This window comes from Nuphar pumila, chromosome 1, assembly GCF_984573655.1.
Source record: "Nuphar pumila chromosome 1, dmNupPumi1.hap1.1, whole genome shotgun sequence".
Classification (NCBI taxonomy): Eukaryota; Viridiplantae; Streptophyta; class Magnoliopsida; order Nymphaeales; family Nymphaeaceae; genus Nuphar; species Nuphar pumila.
This window is the reverse complement of record NC_143249.1, coordinates 53,639,168-53,663,902: the sequence shown is the minus strand read 5'-3', so window position 1 is coordinate 53,663,902 and position 24,735 is coordinate 53,639,168. Positions and strand designations below refer to the sequence as shown.

Here is a 24,735-nt window from a genome sequence, read left to right as displayed (position 1 = left end):
GTCTGTCCATAGCCGAAGCAGCTCGGACTCTCGATCTATCGCTACCTCAACCGCAAATACAAAGCATCTCCATTCTTATGCGTGAGTCCTTCACTGCTATCGCAGATGATTTGTCGTTTGTGGTCGCTATTGATCCACATATCCCAACAATCACCATGCCTCTTCCTTCTTCGGTCAGGGGCTTTTCATCTCCAGGGCATGGTGGTTTCTCCCAAAGGGGACGCCGTGGGACCTCGCATTCTCCCTCCTTTCAGTATGGGATAACTCCTAGGCACTTAGTGCAGAACCGTACTCCTCAGAGTTTTCCTGATTTCCAGCTATAAAGATTCTATGCTAGAATATTAGGGGCCTGAATTGCCCCTCAAAGCGTATGTTCCTTGCGAGCTAGATCCGTCAAGAGAAGCCTGATCTCATTGCTCTTTGTGAGACAAAGATGGCGGAGGTCTCACGCTCTGTCATTTCTGAAATCTGGCGAGGTGCGGATTTTTTCTTCAAGCCCATGTTCCATTATGTGGGAGGTCTCTTTATCCTCGGGAAGCCTTCTCTAGGCATCTACCAATTGGACGAAGGCGCGTTCTCCATCTCTGTCGTCCTGCCAAGCCTGTGTCGGCCGTGGTCACCATGGTGTACAGTCCCCACCGCCAGAGCCATCAGAAGGAGTTTTGGTCGGACATGAATAGGGTCATTCAGTCCTTCGAGGAGCAGCATCTTATCATGGAAGATTTCAATTGTCTGTTGTCGTCAAATGACTCAAGCATTCATGTTTCCTACTCGACTTCTATGATTGGCTTCCAAAACTTTATTCAGATGCACCGGCTATATCCCATCCCCCATATCGGTGAAGTTTTCCCTTGGTTCAATCGGAAATCTTGCCCGTGCTACCGTCTGCTCAACCGCGTGCTTGTCTTTTCGGTTCTGCTGGGCTCTCTTAATGGCATTTCGTGTTGTCTGCTACCCCAATCTATCTTGGATCATAGTTAGGTTGTTATCCAATGGGGGCATGGATTCTCCAGCATTAGAACTTTCAGATTTGAGCAATGGTGGCTTAAAAAGTTTGGTTTTGAGTCGATCGTCCTCCATTCTTGAAGTAGACCTTGCTTTGCGGCTAGGGCGACAACCCATTTCCTGGTCAAGCTCCTCTGTTTATCTCGCGACATCAAATCTTAGCTTATTTCCAGTAACATCAGCAAATTCCAGAATCTGGGGGAATGGAAGCACAAACTGTTTTCTATCCATCAGTCTCTCTCGGCTACGACCTTCCTGTCTGCCTATAATATTGAAAGTCTCAATGCAAGATCTACTAAGTTGACTTTGTTATTGCATTTTTTGGCAACTGAAGGATGAGATTTGCTGGAAGCAGCAGTCTCGTGTGTTATGGCTTAAAGAGGGTGATGGAAACACCAAGTTTTTTCATTCCTTCGCATCTCATAGGCATAGGAGGCAAGCTATTCACTCTCTTTTAATTGAGGGTATTTTTTACTCGGGCGAACAGGTTTTACTTGCGGTTACCAATTATTTTATTAATCTGTATTCCAGCAACCACTCAATTAGTGGTTCAATGGGTCTTGCCTTTGTTCGGTCCATGGACCGTGCTCTTTCCTTGTCTATGCAGGTTTCTTTCACTGAAGAAGAAATCTATTCTACCATGCAAGATTCGTCAGGTTGGAAAGCTCTAGCCTCTAATGATTATTCTGTGGATTTCTTTCGTATTTTTTGGCCTTGTGTTAAGAGTGGCATTCTTAGTGTCTTCATTGAGTTTCATCGCAACTGTCATTTGCCGATTCATTATTACTTGACCATTGTTTCTCTTATTTCTAAGAAAACAACTTCATCGAACTTCTCGCGGTTCTGCCCCATATTTGTTTTAGGGGAAATATGCTAAATTATCGCCAAGGTCATGGGGAATATGATGCATTCAGTCACTCCTTAAATTTTTTTGGATGTATAGTTCGCCTTTATTCCTCATAGACGGTTGCAACATTTCTTCATTCTGGCCACAGAAGTGTTACACTCTTTAAAGATAAGTGGCCAGCCTTTCTTCACTCTGAAGCTTGACTTCCACAAAGCTTACGACTTGGTTCATTGACCTTTTCTTTTCCATATGCTGTCGAACTTTGGTTTTGGTCGGCGTTTCTCAAGTTGGGTGCGTGAGCTGGTTATAAATGCCCAGTCACAAATTCAGATCAAGGGGGTCTGTGGCCAGTAGGTCAAACTTGATCGCAGTCTTCAGCAAGGATGCCCCCTGTCACCTTTGCTCTTTAACGTCGATTATGAAGGCCTTGTGGTTTTTTTTAAGAGGATTGTGGAGAGTGGTCTCATTGTTTCTCTCAAAATCTAGAAGTTCCCTAGTCATATCCTTATTTATGTCGATGACATGATAATTTTAGGCAGTGCATCCATCCAACAAATGTTAAGAATCAAGCTTATCCTTCTTTTTTTCCTATCAATGTTAGGTTTATTTATTAACAATGATAAGTGTTGTTTGTCCATGATAAATGCCCCTCCTTCTATGATACCTATTGGTCAGCGGATTTTCGAATGCACTATTTTAGAAAAAAAAAATCTACTTGGGTCTGCCGCTACAAATCTCGTGTATCCCATCGGCAGCCTGGAATGCAACTCTTCAAAAGGTTCAGACTAAAATTTCAGCCTGACAAGCATCCTACCCTTTCATCGCTGGTAGACTTACTCTCATCAAGCACGTTTTAAATGCTATGCCAGAATTCTTTACGTTTATGTTTCTGATGCCTATACGGACGGCAAGAAGCGCTCTCGATTGTTGGTGAATTTCCTTTTGTCTGGGCAAAGTACCAACAAAAAGTGCCACCTGGTGGGTTGGGAATCTCTAATGCGTCCTCAGAATAGGGCGAGGTTGAGGATTTTGGATTCCAAGTTGAGAAGTATTGTTCTCATTGTGAAGCAAAGCTGGCTTGCACACCAACCGTGGTCTCCATGTATAAGATTTCTTCTTGCTAAATACGGATCGATTGAATCATTGTTTTTTGACCATCGCACAATACTGTCAACTGTTTCACAGTTGCGTCGCTCGTGGATCCGAGCTTGGTCTGCCACTTTTTTCTAATGAGGGCGATGATGTCTCTTAGGCCCAGTTCTTTCGTCGCACTCTCGCCCCTAATGGCTCTTTTCGCACAAGAGCTTGCTACCTTTCTCTCCTTCCTTCGGGGGTGGATTGGTTCCATGTACGCCTTTTCTGGGGCAAGGGACCTACTCCTCGATCGTGTTTATTGGCATGGTTAATCCTTCACGAATGGGTGTAGACAGACAACTTCCTTAAATCTATCAGTTTTCATCTTTCGAGTAAATGTGTTCTGTGCGAGGCGGCCGAAGAATATGTGTTTCACCTTTTCTGGGAGTGCCATATTTTTCATAACCTCATTAAGATTACCTGGAATAAGCATGTCGTTAGCTTGCGCCAGGAGTCATTCGTTGTAGACCTTTTGTGGGTCCCTCAGCCAGTTCGTTGTTGCAAGCACTGGCGGATTATTTGGAGAACGTGGGTTCTCTCGTCTTAGTGGGTTGTTTGGATGACTCTCAACAATGCCATTTTCTGGCAAGTTCTGACAGTTTTCAATAAATTAGTAAACTGTATTTTGGCGGATGTGTACATCATTTTGCACATTACCATCCTCGGTCTTCAGCCCTTTCTGTCGCCCTGAACCAGGCTGATCTCGTCTGGTTTTTGTTTTTAGTTTTGTTTTTGTGCTCTTAGTCTCTCTGGGGCCTGTTTTGTGTTGATGTTGGGTTCAATGTTTGTTGACCCTTTTTTGTAATCTCTCTCTCTCTCTCTCTCTCTCTCTCTCTCTCTCTCTCTCTCTCTCTCTCTCTCTCTCTCCTAAACAAGCTGAATGAGTCTTCAAGCTTGACTCATTCTTATGACGAGTCAAACCGAGTTGAGTTAAACAAGCTGAGTTTTTATCTAGCTTGTTTATTGTTTATAGAGAAAGCACATTGTTTTAAAGCCGGAAAAAATAGGATTATAAAAAAGTACATGTAAAATATATTTGAAATATATTTCTTATTACCTAATGAGCTTACAAGAGTCTGGTCAAGCCAAATATCTATTGCTCGCAGAGCCTATTTTACAAGTTCGAACAAGCTTACGTGCCAAATATGAACTGAGCCACGGGCGACTCAGCTTGTTTCCAAGCCCTACTTCCTTGTATAGTGACCACCTCTGGGTTATGAGACATTTCTTCCTCAGGTGAAAGGCCGGATCTGCTGGTGCAATCACATTACACACCAGAAGTGTGCTGCTGCACCTGGCTACCCTCCATCTCTGAGTACACCCTGTCAGACTTTGGGCCCAACAATGAGATAAAGGGCAGCCAGGTGCAGGGTTACACTTTTGGTGTGCAATGTGATTGCACCTGATCCTTACACTCAGGTGCCTAGTGGCTTAAAGCCAAGATAGCTTCTCTAAGTTGCATGCAAGTTTGCTCGAGTCTGGTTTCACTCGTCCCCTATGTCATCTTCTATCTTCATACCCCTTTCAAATCTTATGATGCAAGTATTTTTTTATCAAATCTGACCTTACAAATGGATTCAGCATAATTGATTTAATTAGAATCGACCCTTGATCATAAATTTTTTTCATTTGAAAATTGTGTTTTTGTCTGGATCATATTTTTTCATTTGAAAAATGTATTTTTAAATCACAAAATTTTGTATTTTGTCAACCGTTGACTTCACTCAAAATTCTTGCACACTAGTCGGATTCAAGTGATTTAAATATTGATCTTTATTGAATGAATGACATACATCACATGTAAGGAGTCCTGTTTTGATCAAAACAACTTGCATAAGTGAAATCCCAAGGAAGGATACGAAGATAGGGATGAGTGGATCCTATTTGAGTTTGCATTGCACCAATGAAAATTACCATCCAATCCCTGAACCATTTATAGAATCTCTCTCTCTCTCTCCCCCCTTTGGAAGGTTAGGCTGCAAAATAAAGCACGGAAAATCCAGCAGCTACACTCTTGCAAATAAGGGAATCATTCATGTCATTTAACTCGAACGTTTTTAACGGGAAATTTCCAGATTCAAAAAATCGTTACCTCGTTGGCACTTCGTCTTTCCAAAACAAAAAAACTAGTCATTAAAAGAATTTCCTATCTCGTTATTTACTCGGTGAGGCCTCAAAATGTATAATATAGGAGGCAGTCATTGGCTCACCCAAAAGAAAATCCATAGACCGGAGGGAGATGAAAAAGATGAGGATGAATATTAGGCTTCCACTCAGTTTTACCCTCTCTTTCTTCTGTTTGGTTGTTACACCCGTCTTTGCAGCAAAGAAAGTACTCTCTCTCTCTCTCTCTCTCTCTCTCTCTCTCTCTCTCTCTGTGTGTGTTTATGTGTAATTCACATTATATGCAGCAGCGCTGCATGATGGGCAAGCAATGATCTGCTTGACAGCCACCCATCTTGGCATTTCTCGAGATGGGTGTGATGTCCATCTCTAAAAATGTTGAGATAGATGGTCATCAGCAGTAGAGCTGCACGCTAAGCATAACATGCAGAGTCGCTGCATAAAAAGATGACATCTTTATGCAAAAGCATTTATATACCTAATGGGTCTTTCTTATAATGATGATGACAGTCATATGTAGTGTACTTGGGGGGTCATTCTTCTCACGCAACAACAGCAGCAACGACTCACGAGAGTGTCACCAGTTCATATCATGAACTTCTTGGTTCTGTTTTAGGAGGGTAAGAATGGCAAATAAAAAAAAAGAGCAAAAACATATTACTTCACGTTTATAGTCAGTCACAAATGCCCGGTGATATTTTCAAAATATGGGGATTGTATTGCGATATTCTCAGCAATCACATCAATACCAAAATCCAATATAGTCCTGAATAAGCTGCAGAATTGTCAAAGTATCACCTGTTTTAAAAGTACCTTGACACACACGATATTGGAAATTTAACTTCAAAAAATAAATAAATGTTTGCATATATTTTTAAAGAGAACTGAACATATTAGGCCCCCTTTTCATTAGGCCCCATAGTTTCAAGTGATTTATGATGGATCTGAACCGTTAGATGTGTTTATCATGCTCGATTCAGTAAGAATTGGCTCTTGGATTATGTTTTTTCAATGAAAAAATATTTTTTTATTATTATAGCCATTGATTTTTTAGATCAGCGAAAAAACCTGTATACAGGTCAGATTTCACCCATCCAAAAGCAGGTTCCCACTAAGCAAAACCTATAGATCACATCTATGGTGTTAGATGAAAAAAAAAATACTAAAAGCTATGATTTTTGAAAGGGCCTAATGAGACTTAACGAGAAAAGGGGGCCTAAGGAGCGCGTTACTCATTTTAAAATTTTATATGCCGGTATTTTCAACAGATTAATGCATTTTTAAATTTATTGCAAGATTTTTTCGCACCAAGAAATACCTAGACCAATCTTTGAGATATTGGTTTCAATCCCTTTGTTCTTTTTCTGATCCATATAGTAAGGTGAAGGCAGAGGAATCAATATTTTACTCTTACACGAATCATATCAATGGGTTTGCTGCCAACCTTGAGGAGGATGAAGCCTCAGAATTATCAAGTAAGGATCTGCCTTCATCTCTTCTTCATTTTCCATTGGTTGCATTCCTTGTGCTAAATCAAATATATTGTTTGTTGTCTCTTGATTTGTAGAGCACCCTGGGGTTGTGTCTATATTCCCCAACCGGGGGTACAATCTTCACACGACCCATTCATGGGAGTTTTTGGGTCTGGAGCATGAAGGCCAGGCTGTACCAAACTCACTATGGGAGAAAGCCAATTATGGTGAAGATGTGATTATTGGACATATTGACAGCGGTAAAACATTTTAATTTCCTCAATATTTAATCCAAATTGGCTGTGCTTTTTTGAAATCTTTCTCATTTTTTTTGTTTTTGATATTTTTCCTGTTTTGGGTAGTATAAGTCATGATCAGGGGTGTCATCGGGTCGGGTTTGACCCAGACCCGATCAGTGCCAAACCCTATATGGTCAGGGTTTGGTGATAAAAAAAAGGAGGTCCGATTAGAAACCGAGTAGTACACATTGGGTCAAGTTTAGTATACGTAGATGGTTGTGATATTTCATACCAGACCCAGGTCCGACCTGGGTTTCAATTAGGATCCATGATTTTGAAATATGATAAGATAAAAAAAAAAAATCATTTTACCAGGTATGGACCGGTCTGGTTCATGTAATCCTTATATAGGGTCCAGGTGTGGTTTTTCTTATAGAGACCTGATAGGATCTGGGTCTGGACCCCATACCCAAACCTCAAAACAGATCTGGGTATAGACTCACCTGGGTCCAATCCAGATCTGACCTACTGACAACCCTAGTCATGATTGACTTAGATCATATCGGTTCTCTAGTTAATTTCTTGGTATAGATGGGTAGGTTCTTACCAAAATACATGCAATAACGTTAGGGTTTTGGCATACTGTTGCTAGCTAGTACTAGTGTCAACATGTCGGGCATGACCCCATTGTTGGAGGAGTGTGGAGTCGGTTCAATTACTTGATATGAATTATATACTTTCTCCAATCCAACTACAAAAGTCATATAGACTTGTCATTTTTTAGATGTTAGTTTTGTACTTTTACCCTAAACTTCTTGTAGTATCAAACTACAAAAGTCACATAGACTTTTTGAATGAGTTGAACTACACTTGCAGAGTCTTTGTAACACTTCTGTTAAAGAGGGTCATTCTCCCTTTGTAAGGTATCTCATAATCAAATGACAGGGTTTCAGTGTGGCCGTGAACAAAGGCAATTCTTGCTGAACCACGTAATTCTTTATTCCTCGTGTGGTTTGATTTATTTTTTTTCCTGTTTATTTGTTTGTCGTCGGTTGTGTGCCTATCATTTTCTAACACCCATCTTGACTTGCACTGCATATCTAGCAGGATTCAGGTTTGGTAACTAAAAAAGATGTCGATTTACTATTTGGGTCAGATCCAAAGGTTCCGATTATCATTTAGAATTGGGTCTGGTTTAAGAAATTTCATACCAGACCCCAGGTGACCCGATTAAGATCCTCAACTTTTTAATCTACAAAAAACATAAAAACTCTCATTTTGTTGGTTCCCGCCCAGTCTAGGTAGTATGTGTTAATGCTTATGGAACCCAGGTGTGGTTTTGCCTACAGTAGCCCTGTTCACGACCGGATTTGAACAGGATACTAACATCTGAATGTTGGATTCAGGTCTGGACCCACCCACACCGGATGAAGGTCTTATATAGCCAGGTCCAACTAGTTAATCGGGTAGATGCATAAGGTTTGAGTACGAAACCAAAAGGAGACTGGTTTAGATGTACATAAACACACACCCAAACCTTCCTCTGGTTCCGATTAGGATCCAAAGAATTTAATAATTTTATCCATACCACTAATCATAAGGTTCATTTGATTGCCCAAAAAAACAATACCCCTGAGATAATTCTTGGTGGGGAAAAACTATTTTCTCTTATTTTCTATCACATTGTTTGGGAGTTGAGGCAGTTGCATAAGGCTTGGTGTCTTTTGGGGTCTATCTGCACCTGCGTACAAAGAATGTGTTGTATTTCTTAAAAAAATATTTCACAAATGGTGGAAGCTTTCCGCACTTCGTTTCTTATGACAGACTATGTTGAAAATCCTAGGGGTCTTGATGGAGAATAATATATGAAAGCTAAACATGTAGTCTGCTCATTATATACTTCTCTTGGTAATTAGCAAAATTTTCTGGCATACAAATACCAGAAGTTCTCTTACTTTCTGCTGTCTTTTGATGGTGCTATCAGGTGTTTGGCCTGAATCAAAGAGCTTTAACGATGAAGGCTTGGGGCCTGTCCCAGAAAAGTGGAAAGGTGTCTGCCAAAATAGCACTGATGTAAATGGCGTTAAATGCAACAGGTTTGATGCTACTCTCTCATGTTTAAATAGAAGTCCATGTTGTAAATTAGAAGCCTCCCCCACCAGTCACTATGATATGATAGAGCTTTCATTTGTATAGATTTATGTTGAGCACTTTGCCTTCCTGAATCTATTAACTTGAATTTGGGGACAGACTTTTTAACGAGGTTCGATGAATTATCACCTACATCAACGGTGCTCCACTCAACAACATCATTTTTGGAGTTTTCCACTATTTAAAGTTTTACATGGCTTATGGACTTTTCTTAGTCGATTTTCACTAGACTCTTCCTTTTTTAATAAGATTATTACATTCACTCTCTTGGTCTCTCTCTATTATAGCCTTATTATCAAGATTATCATTATCATCGATAATCTTGATATTATCGGTATGCTTGGCTTCCATCATATTGGCTTTAAGTTTGATAATATTGTATCTTCTTATGAGAGTCCCATTGATGTGTCCGCTCTTAGCATAACCACCTTCACATTTGGTCTTATGATCACATTTGATCTTAGCAGAATTCCTTGTGAGAGTCTAATTAACGTGCTCGTTCTTATCATAACCACCTTCACATTTGATCTTATCATAATTGACATGCTCGATATATAGTATCTCCATCCTATTATCGTGCCCGATATTTTCTCTATCGTTAACAATCCCTCTCAAACTGGTCGTGGGCAGAGCGGAGAGACCCAACTTGATGTGAAGATCAAGGAAGGGAGTGTGCGACAATGACTTGGTAAAAAGATCTGCAAGTTGTTTTGACGAGGGCACATAACGATTGACAAGAGTCCCTAGAGCAACTTTTTTCTGAACAAAATGATAGTCGATTTCAACATGTTTCATGCAAGAATGAAAAGTTGGCTTGATGGTAGTTTGAAGAGCCAAAATATTATCACAGAAGAGAACAGGTGGTTAACGGAGAAAGATTCCCAAGTCACGTAGAAGGAATGTAAGCCACATAAGTTCAGCAGTGGTAGATGCCATGAACCGATATTCAGCTTTCGAACTCGACCGAGCAATAGTAGGCTGCTTCTTAGCACTCCAAGAAATGCAATTGGTCCCAAGGAACGAGCAGAAGTTGGAGATAGAGTACCGAGTAATGGGGCAACCTGCCCAATCAGCATAAAAAAAAAACATACAAAGATAATGATTTGTTGAAGAACAGCCATAGTCCATGATCAATAGTGTCATGAACAAACCATAGAATTCGCTTAATCAATTGAAAATGAGAGTTGGTCGGATTCTACATAAACTGATTAACATAATTAACACTGAAGGAGGATATCAGGGAGAGTCATTGTGAGATATTGAAGACCTCCAACCAAACTTTGATAAAAAGTGGCATCTCGAAAGGGTAAATCACCATTCGTCGTGCCAGCAACATGAGCCACCATGGGTGTCGAGAGTGGCTTGACGCCAAACATTTGAGCCTTGTCAGCAAGTTCATAGGTATAGCGCTTTTAATTCAAAAATAGACTTTCGGTGGACTGGTGAACTTCAATGCCCAAGAAGTAGTGCAAGAATCAAAGATCTTTCACAGAAAACTCTTGACTGACAATGTGGATTAACCGACTAAGAAACTATGAATCATTGTCGATCAAAATAATTTCATCAGCATAGAGTTAGAACAATAATTATCATGGATCCACTTTTGCAAATAAATAATGATGGGTTAAAAACACTGGAGAAGAACCCAAGAGAGAGCAGAAACATACCATGCTCGAGGAGCCAGATTGAGCCCATACTCGGCCTTTTGAGTTTGCAAACAAAATCCAGTCAGTAAGGATCTTAAAGCCCTAGAGGTTATTCAAGAAACATGGTTTCATTCAAATTACCATGTAAAAAGGCATTCTTAACATCCAATTGATGCATATCCCAATCGTGAGCCAAGGCAAGGGTGAGAACAATGCATATGGTGACGGGCTTGATCACGGGTGAAAAAAAATTTAGGAAGTCAATGCCCGGTATTTGATCAAATCTTTTAGCAACGAGGCGAGCTTTGAGTTGTTCGCCAGAGTCGTCACTTTTAAGTTTGGTTTTATAGACCCACTTGCACTGAATGATATGCATGTCAGGCTTTTAAGCACAAGTTCCCATGTGTCATTGAGATGAAGAGCACGCATCTCCTCAAGCATAGCATCATGCCATCCAGGCCGCCTTGAGCCTAGAGGCACACAAAGAGCAATAAAGCATTTAGGATGGGATTTACTATGCTATCCTATATATGAGTGACCATGTAGTGGATTCAAGGGACAGAGGTGCCTTCAACACTTTCTTCATTAGCAACCGGTTGGCTAGCAGTAGTAGTAGAGAGGTCACACGGCTAAGGATTTGTAGAGGTGACACTGACCAAATCAGTTTGAGTTTGTTCACGTGGAAGAGATGGATCAACATGTGTAGAGTCACATGTCACGTTTCTTGGATCGTGTGAGTCATGAGTATCAACCAGTATGTGGTCAGTCTTAAAGGACCACTCATCTAGACTTGTGAACTCACTTTCGCGTTGGTTGGCCAAAAAGATAAATACATATTTATGATAGGGGAAGACATTTTCATCAAAAATAACATGTCTTGATGTATAAACCGACTCAGTGGGGGGAAAGAAACCAACGGTAGCCCTTGTGATAATCATTGTAAAATAGAAAAACACATGGTAATATTTTAAGATCAAATTTGTTGGTAGCATAGTCCCAAAGGTAAGAAAAACATCGGCATCGAAAGACTCTCAAACTTGTATAATTTGGTTTTTTCATAAACACATTTTCTTAAAGAGTTGTCATAGATAAGTTTGGTGTAGGTAGCCAATTAATGATCCATCCTGCTGTAAAAAAGGCTTCGACTCAGAATCGGGTTAGAATTTGAGCATGAAAAAGCATGGTTAGCTCCAATTCAATAATTGATCGATGTTTTCATTCAACCATACCATTTTGTTCTGGAGTTTTAGGAGAACTTTTATAGTGAACAATCCTATAGGACTTTAAGTAAGTCTTAAGTTCATTACTCCCAAACTCACTCCCTTTATCAGTTTGAAATATCTTTATATGTTTATCAAACTAAGTTTGAACATACTTATGAAACTCAATGAATTTGTCATATAATTCAGGTTTATATTGTAAGGAAAATATCCAAGAAAAATGAGAATATTCATCAATAAAAACTGCATAAAATTTGAACCCTTGATGAGAAGTGATAAGAGCAGGTCCCCATAAGTCACAATGTACTCTTCCAAACAACTCTATGCAATGAACATCAACAAAAAGAAAAGAAAGTCTATTTATTTTACCCATTTGACAACTTTCACATATGGTGCTTTTAGTAGACTTTGATGTTATTAAAATAGATTTGTTTTTTTCCAAAAAATCAACAACTTATGCATGTACATGCCCAACTTGTTGGTGTTAGACTTCTCAACTTTCGTTTCTAAATGGAGAAGAGAAGAAAACTTGCTTTTGATGATCGACCTTATTTCTTGAGTTGTTGAATCCATACAGATCTTCGATCTTCTACTCTACTCTTTGTCGCCACCTGTTTGCTCGTTCTCTTGTTCTTAATTACAAAACTATCAAATGAGAATTCAAATAAACAGGGCACATCAAAGGTTAATTAACTTACAGGTACCAAATTCTTTTTAACCTCAGGAATGACTAGAACATTGTTTAAGGAAAGAGAGTGGGCACCATTCTCGATTTTCGTGGATTCAATATGAGTGGTATTTAATTTAACGTCATTTTCCAACCATGATTTTTTCTTACCCATAATACTTAGAATAAGTTTCGAGATTACCTGGATTGGCAGTAATGTGCAAGGTGGCTCCTGTATCAAGAAACCACTCTTGATCTTGACTATAAGCAAGTTTCATAGCGGCAAGAGCCTGCGAGACATCTTCAGCTTGATAGGCATGATTAAAGCGGTGTCAACAGTTGAGGGCACTATGATTTATTTTTTCACATATTTGACATAGTAACCCATTTTCTTTTCCTTGATTGCCTTTAGCATTTGGTTGATTAAAACCAAATTTGGGTTTATTCTGATTGAATCGACTGCCACCCTGGCCAACTTGGATAAAGTCGTGTCCTTTTGAGTTAAATTGTTGCTTTGAGTTAAATCAATTTTTTTGAGTGGTAAATTTCTGCACAAAGAAGGCAAAACTTCCGTTCACACCTTCTTCATGAATAGTGCGCATGGTTTCACGCCATTGAAGCAGGCCAACAACATTATCATATGATGGAATGGGCGGCTTCATTATAGTTGTAATAAAAGCTTCATGCTCATGGCCAAACTCATTAAGGAGCCAAAATACCATGGTTTCATCTTTCACAAGTTTGTTAATAGCCGCAAGTTCATCAAAGATTTTTTTAACACATTAACATATTTATTTATCGAAAGGTTTTTCTTTCAGTATGATTGCAACTTTTGTATCAACAGAAATTCTTGTTTCTTCGAAACATGAGTGAAGGCCTTAATGAGAGTATTTCATACCTCACTAGATGTTTGGCGGCTAACGATGAGACCCAACACTTCCTCAGACAGGATGCCTGTGATCCATCCACGCCGCACCCTGTCAAACTTTTTCCAGGTAATAAACTTTGGATTTGGAACACCATCAATGGTTTGAATTGGAATGAGAGTTTCGTCATCTCCAAAGTCAATCATGTCTTGGCTCTCAAAAGTCCAAGCACTTGTGTCTTCCACAATAAGAAATTGGAGTGGTTGAGTTTGATTGTGACAAAGTTCGTCACATTCAGGTTGAAGGGGTATGGAAACTTGATGGAACAATCGATGGATATTGACGCCATTGAGAAAAACACTCCAATCAACTAGGATGCAAGAAACTTTGATACCGTAAAAGTTAAAAGATGAACACACGATTTTAATGTGGTTTGGTGAATTATCACCTACATCAACGGTATTCCACTCAACAACATCATTTGTGGAGTTTTTCACTATTTAAAGTTTTGCATGGTTTATCAAATTTTCTTAGTCGATTTTCACTAGACTCTTCCTTTTTGATAAGATTATTACATTCACTCTCTTGGTCTCTCTAGTCTAGCCGTATTATCAAGATTATCATTATCATCGATAATCTTGATATTATCGGTATGCTTGGCTTCCATCATATTGGCTTTATGTTAGATAATATCCTATCTTCTTAGGAGAGTCCTATTGATGTGCCCGTTCTTAGCATAACCACCTTCACATTTGGTTTTACCAGCTTCACATTTGATCTTAGCAGAATTTCTTGTGAGAGTCCCATTGACGTGCTCGTTCTTATCATAACCACGTTCACATTTGATCTTATCAGAATTCCTTGTGAGAGTCCCATTGACGTGCTCGTTCTTATCATTACCACCTTCCCATTTGATCTTATCAGAATTGATGTGCTCGATAGTATCTTTCATCCTATTATCGTGCCCGATATTTTCTCTATCGTTAACAGGTCATAACCGAGTGGCCTCGGGCTGAGGCACAAAACACGGAAAATACTAACACTTGCAGCAATTTTCTGTGTAAAACACAAGAAAATACCAACACTTGCAGCGATTTTCTGTGTAAAAGACAAAACACAGAACATCGCTACACATGTAGCGAGTTTTTGTGCCCAAGTACTTTACATGATCTGTTCTGCCTTGGGTTTGAATCGCATAACAACTATCTGCCAAGAGGGGCTCCCCTTGTCTGGCAGGAGCAGTTAGTGCACGTCACCGTGTGTTGTGACTTTGCAAGTTCGAATCCCAAATGGTATGGTTGTATAACGGGTAGGGGCCTGCCTAACCCCAGCTTCCTCTGGTAAAAAAAAAAACACTTTCTTTCCACATGCTATCAAAGGAAAAGAAAAAAATAATAAATAATAAAGCCTTAATTGTATGTATGGGAAGAGGTTTTCCTTCCTGTCATCCAAATGGGGCCTACATGATCTCACTAGATAAACTGATTGTGTATGTATGGGGGGGGGGGGATTTTTACATCTATGCCTATTAGAACAAGAGAAAATTTATTTTGAAACCCAATGGAACACATTTTTGTGGGCTTATCGACGTGATAGATTATATCCACCCTGGTGGGCCCAGACCCAGATATGACTTTGAGGTGATGGCATCATATCTGGATTCGAATCTGAGTAGACTTAGCTTAGACAGGACCAAACCCCCCTGTCTGCATCAGGATCACACGAAACTGGCCTAGTGGATTATTTATTTTTAAAGTACTTTAGATGTAATCATAATTGAATCTTGGTTCAAATCTCATGTTTGTTTTTTGGACTTTCAAACTAGACTTGGGTCCAAGAGTAGCAATATTATGGGATTCATACAACTGGCTGTCAGACCCATTGCATCAAACTCAATCCAGGAAGTCATGACCAAATCATGAGAAGTTGGCCCGAGTTGCTTGAGTCTTAATATGCCTTACTCGAACAACAAGATACTTGAGATTTCTTCTTGTTGTTTGCTTTGTGCCAGCAAGCATTTTGGTCAGACACACAGGAAAACATTATCTGCAGACAAACATCCTTATTCCAGTAAGTTATATTGAAGAATGTGGCAAAGTGAATGTCATATTCTTGAAAGGCAGGGATACGATTGTCATTAATTTTAGCTTGGCCGAGTCCGAGTGATAGCGGGCCTGGGGAGAAGGTGCTAAGCCTTCCGTCCCATGTTGGACTCTCACCGGGTGCACGGTGCCTTTCACTGGTGCGGTCTGTAAGGGCTTAGTGTGTCGGTGACCTCACCCAGAGATTGGAAACTTTGTCATAAAAAAAAAATTAATAATAATAATTTTGGCTTGGCTCCAGAAAGCTGATCGGTGCGCGGTACTACGAAAAAGGCTACATTCAAAGTGTGGGTGCACCGGACAGGACGGGCTACACGTCTCCTCGAGACCACATTGGCCATGGGACCCACACCTTGTCAACGGCTGCTGGCAGCTTTGTACACAATGCAAGCATCTTCGGGTTGGCTAACGGAACAGCCAAGGGTGGCTCACCCAAGGCTCGAATCGCTACCTACAAGGTGTGCTGGGCTTCAACCTCTTTGGGCCAATGCTTCGACGCTGACATAATTGCAGCTTTCGATGCTGCGATCAACGACGGCGTTGATGTGATCACCATCTCATTAGGCAGCCAACCCTTAGGCCATCTCCACGATGGCATTGCAATCGGCTCGTTCCATGCTGTTACCCGAGGGATCATAGTGGTCAGCTCAGCTGGGAACAGTGGCCCCAAGCCCGGCTCGGTATCTAATGTGGCTCCCTGGATGTTGACTGTTGCAGCTAGCACGTTGGACAGGAAGTTCATTTCTCATCTTTCTCTTGGTAATAACAAGACTTTTCAGGTTAGTCTGAATTTGCTTTTCAATAATTTCTATATGGCTTGCTTGTCAAAAAATGAAATATGCACGTAAGAATTCCAATGTTTGTAAAATTTCCCAAGTGAAAACAAGAGCTCATCAAGTAGAAAAAATAGATTTCATGTTTTATTAGTGTAAATATGACTCTGGAGCTATTAGTATAAACACGACCAAGTTCATGTAACTTTTGATGATTTTTACAAGAAGCATTCCACTCCAGGCTATCCTGAATTGGGATAGTTCTAGTCAGGTCCAAACTCAAATCCGGTTTTTTGGGGTCCCAGTACAGGTCCTAATCCAGGCTTGGTAGACCTTGATTAGGCAGGTCTTGATCTACGTATGGATCAGGATGTGTAAGAATCGGGCCTGACCTAATTAGATAAAATCACTACTCAAAATTATCTATCAGGTCTAACTCAGACTCAGGGTTTGACCCAGATCTGTTTTCTAAGCACCAAAACCAGACCAGGGTCCAATCTATTGATTGCTATACACATGGCCTGATCAGCTTATTAATCCTGGTTTCTTTGCTCCAAGTCCGAGTCCAGAATATCTCTTAGCGGAAGCATTAACATTTTCAGACTCCAACTGAAACCAAGCAATGAGATTCAAATGTCTACAAGCACCAACATGATCAGTTTCATGGACCTCAAGGAGTCTGATGAACTATATAGGAACTAGCGCAACTGAGTTCATGAAGTACTAGTTTTCACTAGTAATGATAGAAACATTATTGCTCATAAATTATGTCATATTTCTTTATCTTGGAGTAGTCCCACTGGTAGCACTAGTATTAGGACTCCTAGAAGTAGTAAGAGTAGCCATGGCAGAAAATTGGGGGTTTAATAAATTTAGTCATTGATATATAAGCATTGGGAGGTATAACAAGGGATTTTTTTTTCTTCTTTTTGTTGTTTGCTACTTAGGGGTCAAGCCTTTCTTCCAGTTCTCTGCCAAAGAAGTTATATCCATTGGTCACAGGATCAGATGTCAAAGCTGCCAAAGCAGATACAGAAGCTGCGTAAGTTTTCCCTGCAATAAACATACACGTTCTTGTTTTCGTTTCTTTTGAAGAAACAAGATATCAAAAATTTATTAATGAAGCAGAAAACAGGGAGCCCAAAAAGCTTGCAATGAACTAACATCGAACATCCATTTTGAATCAGAGGTGTGTGATACAGGGAGGTTGTATTGATCATTGCAGTTTAACTTGTACAGTCTTTTTTTTCTCTTTCCTTTGCATTTTTGCAGAAGCTATTGTTACATGGGTACTCTTGATCCCAATAAGAGCAAGGGAAGGATCATAGCTTGCCTTACCAGCGCATTTGATTCCAATCTCATGAAGGGCCAAACAGTGAAAGAAGCAGGAGCTGTTGGGATGATCCTGTGCAATGACCAGATCACACACAATAATGTCATACCTGAACCTCACATGTTTCCGGTTACTCACCTTAATGCCATTGATTCCAAGGAGGTCTTTGCCTACATCAATTCTACAAAGTACGCTCTTGAAATGCTTTTCCCTTGATGATATGATTTTCCTGGTGACACATGAACATTACAATTGGTAGTAGCAAGATTGAAGTGTGATAATTCAGGACAGATTTCACCATGACCAAACATGCTTAGTCTTGAAAGATTAAGCTTGCTATTCACATGGATGCATGGGTAAAGCTTGACTTTCTTCAAGTTCATAAAACTCAAGCATGCTCGGTTACAAGCTCATGCTGAACGCTGACTTATTAATTATCTTGAGCCAAAGCATAGATGGTTTGCTTAAATACAAAAGGTTTATATTCTTATGCGAGTGGTATAAGGGAAAAATGTAATGTGGTATGTATCCTATATATCAAGAGTATGTCTTCAGCTTTACGAGTCAAACCTATTTCATAAGCCCGAATGAGCTCATTACCTAGCCAAAAGAAGCTCAGTAATGGCATCTTGATTCATTTTACCAGTTCTATGCAATGTGATAATGCGCAGAATTGCTCGTATCCTTTTGATGCATTTCTGTGTCCGACCATCTTAGCATGAGAGAAAAAATACTGTGACCAGGTTTGGAAGTCTATACTGATCAATGACATACAAATACAGGTCGCCTGTGGCATATGTAGCGCCTCCAACCACCCTGCTGCAGACAACTCCTTCTCCAGTCATGGCATTATTCTCATCCAAAGGGCCCAACACTATTAACCCAGAGATCCTCAAGGTTTGAACTGCAAATACAGCCACATTACTGCATAAAAGATTATGAATGCACCTTTATAAACTGTCTTGTATTTAGTAGTATTACTACTTAATTGCTTCCTTTGTTTAATGAAGCCGGATATTACTGCCCCTGGAGTGAGAATACTTGCAGCCTATAATCCAATGATACCGCCTACGCGGTATGATTTTGACAACCGCCACTCGAAGTTTAATCTAATGTCAGGTACATCCATGGCATGCCCACATGTTTCTGGCATTGTTGGCCTCCTTAAGAATGCACACCCTGACTGGAGCCCGGCTGCAATCAAATCTGCAATCATGACTACGGGTAAGAATCACTTCTTTCTGATGATGCCTCTTATGGTCTCTTCATGCAGCAGTAAGTTTTACAACAACAGAGCCAAGTTAACTTGAACATTTTTAGCTGCTAATTTACTGTTCTTGAAAATCCGTTCTGTCAACAATCCCCCTTGAACATATTCAGCTACCAACACACTGCTCTTGAAAATCCATTATTGCAACAATCCATCTGCTGCCAACACACAAGTAATGTTCCATAACAGTTATGCATTATACCTACAAACTGTGAAATATGCTTTATTTATTCTTTCAAAAGAAAGAAAATCATTTTCTTTGCTAACAAAACTGAGAACATGAATACATAAAAACAGAGACATAGTGACTGACACATAATGACTAGAAAGGGTGACCAGGAGGCACCCTGAGCAGCAACAAAAAAATCCAACTACTTTTCTCTGAAAGAACAATAATTAACTACTTAGCCTGGCTGTTCTGTTTAGGGGTTGTCTTCTCATTGCAATCCTTGGTAACTATGGTGAGTATTCCTAAGAGGATTTGTTCAGAAAGAGTAGATTGACACTACATGTTTATATCTTTTTCCATAGGTTGATATTACTTACAATTCTAATTATGCATTATGTTTTGATGATTTATGAAGCAAGAGTTCGCAACAACCTCCAGAAGCCAATCACCGAAGCAGCTCAAGCAAATGCAACACCATTTGACTATGGAGCGGGCCATCTTCATCCCAACCGTGCATTGAACCCCGGCTTGGTTTATGACACTAGTGTGAGAGATTATCTCAACTTCCTATGCGCCATTGGTTATAACAAGAGCAACATCTTCTCAGTTGCTGGACAATCTTACTCATGTCCAGCTCATGTACCTAAGGCTATCGATCTGAATTATCCTTCAATTACCATCCCTAATCTCAATGGAAAGACGACGGTTTCTAGAACTGTAAAGAACGTCGGCAAGCCTGGAACTTACACAGTCCATGTTCGGCCACCGCCGGGAGTTGTGGCTTCGGTGAAACCACAAAGCTTGAAGTTTGAGAAGGTTGGTGAAGAGAAGGAATTCACTGTGACTGTTAAAGCTAAGAGAGGGTCTCATAAAGGTTATGTGTTTGGAAGGCTGTGGTGGTCGGATGGTGTGCATGATGTCAGGAGTCCGATTGCAGTTGGAATAGGTTCGAGCTGAACAGCGACAGTGCTGCGGTTGGAGTGTGCTTCCATCTTTAAATTAAGCTGGTTTTGTTTTGGAAATTTGAGGATCACAATCTTGTTCTTGTTTTCTAAACCTCAATAGGACTACTATATTTGATGTTTATAGAAGACATTAATGGTTTTGGCACTAATGCTCATCAGTGAAGTAGAGAAAAAACTGAATCCTTGAAACAGTCACTGGCAGTGTTCTTGAGCAAACTCTTGGATCCACATCTAGATGTAACTCCCTCCGGCGATCTCGCCAGAGAGGATAAACATTAGAAAAAAAATGACGGGGAAACCGCGTTTTCACGAGAGGGGGTGAGGATAAGCCTCACCCCCCAATCCGTGGAGGGTGAGGCTTATCCTCACCCTTTGTGAGGGCTATAAAAGCCCTCACGCATCCCCCGCTACCGCACCTCAAACGAGCAGCAGAGGGTGTGACAGAAAGAGTGATAGAGGAGAGCTTACCGATGACGGCGACAAGGTGCCTCCTTTTCTCCATTCTTTTCTTTTCTGGTGAGCAAGGGCATGCAGCCATGGCTGCCGGAGATCTACAGAGGAAAGAAAAAAATATACAGAGAAAGTGCGGGAAAGAGAGAGAGGATCGGTCGGTCAGCTGATGCCGGCGGTTGATCCCTCTGATATAGGGAGCACGGAGGGAGAGGGTCGGTAGGGGTCGACCCCTCTGCAGACTGAAGGGGCCTGGGCCTTTTAGTTTCTGCTCTAGGTTTTTAAGACCCAGTCGGTCAGGGTGTATTCAGATCTAACAGGGTCGGTCTAGGTCACACCCAGGTGAACTAACAAAAAACATAAAATAAATAAATAAAAAGAGTCAAGACTCAGACCGGTTCGGTGGGTTTAGACCAAATCGGTTTTGATTAAACCGGTTCATGTGGGTCGATTCAGATTGAACCAGTTTAGATCACCCTAGTTCACATCAAACCGGATTATGGGGAATCAGTATCGAATCGGGTCTGAGCTGAATCGGTTTGGATCAACTTGAGTCAGACCGAACCAGTTTGGTTCGATGTGGGTTCTTAGCTCGGATCTATTTTGATCTGGATCTATTTGGATCCATATCAAAACTGGGTTTAGATCTAGCTAAACTGCCTGGATCCAATCAGATTGTTCTAGATTCAGACAGTTTTGGACTCAGATGAGTAATGGATCTGGGTCCAACTGAACTGTATTGGATCCAGATCATAGATGAATCTGGATCATGTAATGTAATTCTAGAATTATATCGAAATCTAAAATGATGAAAATACCCTTTTAGATACTCAAGATCCATTTCGATAAAATAGACACAACTTTGCACCCCGGACTCAGAATTAAGTGAGGTTTGGTGCGTTGGACTCATATCATAAAGGAAAATCTAGTTGTTTATTGGTTTTGGTCAAATTAATAATATAAAAATTGAGGTTTCATGAGTCATTTCAGGAGTTGTATTTTGGTAATTCTGTAAAAGGTTTTGTACATTAATGAGAGTATGCTTATGCAATGATAAGATTCTATTGTCAGAGCATCTTGAGACTCGATTTTAACTAGAGAATAATATTTACATTTGAGATAAGGGATATTATGAGCAATTTTATATGTAAATAAACATTTTTATTTGCATGTTATTGTAATGTTGTAAATGAATATGATTAGCATGATGATTTTCGAGTGAGACCATAACATGCATAAAATTTTCATGCTTGACATTATGAGTTGATTTTATACATGATATATATGTTAGTTATGGTATGTCATGCATATTAAAAAGAGATTATTTTGTAATTGAATGTCTGTGTGATTATTAACAACATGCATTGTTATGAGATTATGTTTAGATTAGAGTCTCATTTATTCTGTTCATGGTGTGTGAATGAATATATTGAGATCAGCATGCATAACCTTTTAAATCTCAAAAATGGCGACCTGTGACAAGTGTTACCTAGTTCGCGGCCAGAGTGCAGCCACCATGGAAAGTGGGTCACCGGTGATTTAACGATATAGAGACACTACATCATTGCATGCTTAGTGAGAGATTGTGTGAGTTATAATGTCATCATGAGATTAAAGAGTAAGATCCATCATGACCAGTTTACGACATCACTCATGAGAGAACGAGTGAAGTATGAGTTTTGAGAATATGGTTCAATGTGTTGAACTTAGTTATGACTTAGGGTTAGACTCACACTGGGTTGGGACTCTAGAAGACCATGGATGGTTGATAACCATCATGGTTAGAATGTAGCATGAATCATACCAATATTGAGAGTTTAACCTCCTGGCTAGCTATCAGTGGGGTCCTCATGGTGGTTTCACTATAGTGCCTGGTAGTTTGAGGACCACTAGGAGGTTATGGTTTATTGTCTGACTAACGTGTAGAATTTGAGTATTCTACAAGGTTGTTATGCTCATAGACGAGTATGACCGGTATAATTGACCTAGTGATAGTTTGTTCAGAGAGAGTGTTCAGAAAGTTAATGAGGGGTAATTAAAATATATAAACTTGTGTGATGTGTCAAAAATTACACTAAGACTAGGAGCTTAGAGCCCACTACAGTTGTAAGTTTAAGTGTTTATTTGTTTATAATTATTCTTCACTAGGTTGTAGACTCATCCCCCTTGTTTAATTACAAAATTAGGTTTCAAGCACACTAGCACAGACAAGACTTGATTGACTTCTTCTTTAGTAGAGTATTTGATAGTTTTACTTTCATGTCATTGAACAATAATGTATCTCTTATTTTCTTTTGTTATGAATAATGAACATTGTAAAGAAAGTGCATTATTAAAATAAGAATATAGAAAAAAAATGAGTCATATTTCTCTGTGTGAACTTTGAACTATTTTTTCTGGGAAGTAATATCAACCGAACTCGGACTTCTGAGGTCTCAGAATGGGGTGTTACAAAGTGGTATTAAAGTCAGGTTCACAGAAAGAAGTTCATCATTCATAACAAGTTCAATGACATAGAATGTGATATAAGTCTCTGCTCGATAAGAACATGTTAGTAACTAGGTTGTTTTGTGATTAAGAAATGGCTAGCGAGCACAACAATCATGAAGACCCTAGAGCATAAGACCCTTTAGAGTCACCTATTGTAGGAAGAGAGGAGTTTGTCGCTGCAATGACGATGACGACTGGAGTCATCATGGCTCAAATAGTTAGAGACTTGACACCACGACCTCTGCCGATTTATATTATTGCTGGGGAGAGAGTCATTTACCGACAAGACGACCCCGATATTACTCGGGGTGGTAGACAGTCTTACTAATCATGCATATATTTTAGAGATATTTCATATAAAAATATGCATGATTTCATGAGAAAATGATTTAAAACCCCTATTTTACGCTAGTTTTGAGTAAATAAGCAAAAATGATTTAAAAATAGAAAATGCATGAAAAATAGTGTTATTTTATATTTTAATGCATATTTTAGTTTTTGACATAATTATAGTAGTTTAGTTTTTTTTTTAAAAAATAAAAATTTATTAGAGATGGTTATATGTTTTCAAAACATAAGCAAAATGAATCTTTTTGTAAATATTTTTTTTAAAAAAGGTAGTCATTTGGAATTTGCAAAATTCCAAAACAAACTCAGCTAATAGTTTTAAAATCAACGAAAGGGGAAAACCCAATTTGTCTTCACCCTGTGCGCCAAAACTGATCCCCTTTCCCCCTATGGTTTCTCTCTTTCCCCCCCTTCTCCATCGCCGGATTCCCCTTTCCCTTCTTTTCCCTCTCTTCTTCCCTCCTTCTCTTCTTCCTCAATTCGGTGGAGAGACACTCAGTCCGGTGGCGGCGTGAGCGGTGGAGTCCACCTCTCTTCTAATCCCTCTAATGTTACAGTAAGTTCTGCATCATCTTCTTCTTCTTCTTCTTCTTCTTCTTCTTCTTCTTCTTCTTTTCACTCAATCGATTCTTGTTTCTATGTGAAAAATGAAAAGAAAAAAAATAGATCGTTGATGTTTCATATTTTGTTTTTCATTGTCTGATCTTCTATTTTGTAGTTGATTCTTTAATTAGATTTCGTTGATTCATTCATAGTTCTGTTTAATGTGTTTGTTACAACATTGCATTTTCATTTCCTAATTTTCATTCATTAGTTGTTTTGCAGCCGTTTTCATTCAGTACATTATCTGTTGTTTAATTTTCATTCATTTATTAGTTGTTTAATGCGTTTTTCCTTAATTTTCTGTTTCTGCAGTCTGATTGAGCCGTCACATAGATTTCCTGGTTTTGCATTAATTGTGTTTCCTGTTTAACGTTTTGTTTTGTTTTCTCTTTCAAGTCAGTTTTTTGCCTTTCAATTTCGTGTGTGTCAACGAATTTCCTGCTTAGCATAAAGAATTTCCTGCTTTCTTCAAGTGAAATTTCCTGTTTTTGCTTTTACATTAATTCTCTGCTTTCGTTTACTTCATTTTCTAGTTTTTAGTTCAATTCCTGTTTTCTTTAAAATTCTATTTCCATTTCCGATTCCTGTTTTTGTTTTAGTTCAGTAATTTTGGTTTTGATTATGCAGTAAATTCCAATTTTTTTAACTCTGATTTCCTGTTTTGTTGAATCGTTTCTAATTTCCTGTTTTTAATTTTTTTTTCATTTTCTTGTTTTGTTTCTTTCATTCAATTTTTGTTTTACAGTCATTTTTTTAGTTTTTCTGTTTTTGTCTATTTTGTTTCTGTTTCTAGTTTTCGTTTTCTGTTTTTTTTTTTTCTAATTGTTTCTGTTTTGTTCATTTACTAATTTTCTTGTTTTT

The 24,735-nt window shown here is 39.3% G+C and overlaps 1 protein-coding gene across 1 annotated transcript; it reads left to right on the top strand.

Moving 5' to 3' along the window:
• Positions 1 to 672: 672 nt before the first annotated feature.
• On the top strand, positions 673 to 19,975 carry LOC149848936 (subtilisin-like protease SBT5.3). The gene is made up of 13 exons (XM_090005916.1): positions 673 to 912; positions 1,340 to 1,440; positions 1,537 to 1,612; positions 2,684 to 2,946; positions 6,488 to 6,585; positions 6,678 to 6,842; positions 8,806 to 8,917; positions 15,715 to 16,252; positions 17,194 to 17,288; positions 17,519 to 17,767; positions 18,362 to 18,476; positions 18,590 to 18,803; positions 19,434 to 19,975. Exons 1-13 carry the CDS (start codon positions 673 to 675, stop codon positions 19,973 to 19,975), a joined length of 2,808 nt encoding a protein of 935 aa, XP_089862042.1.
• Positions 19,976 to 24,735: the final 4,760 nt, after the last annotated feature.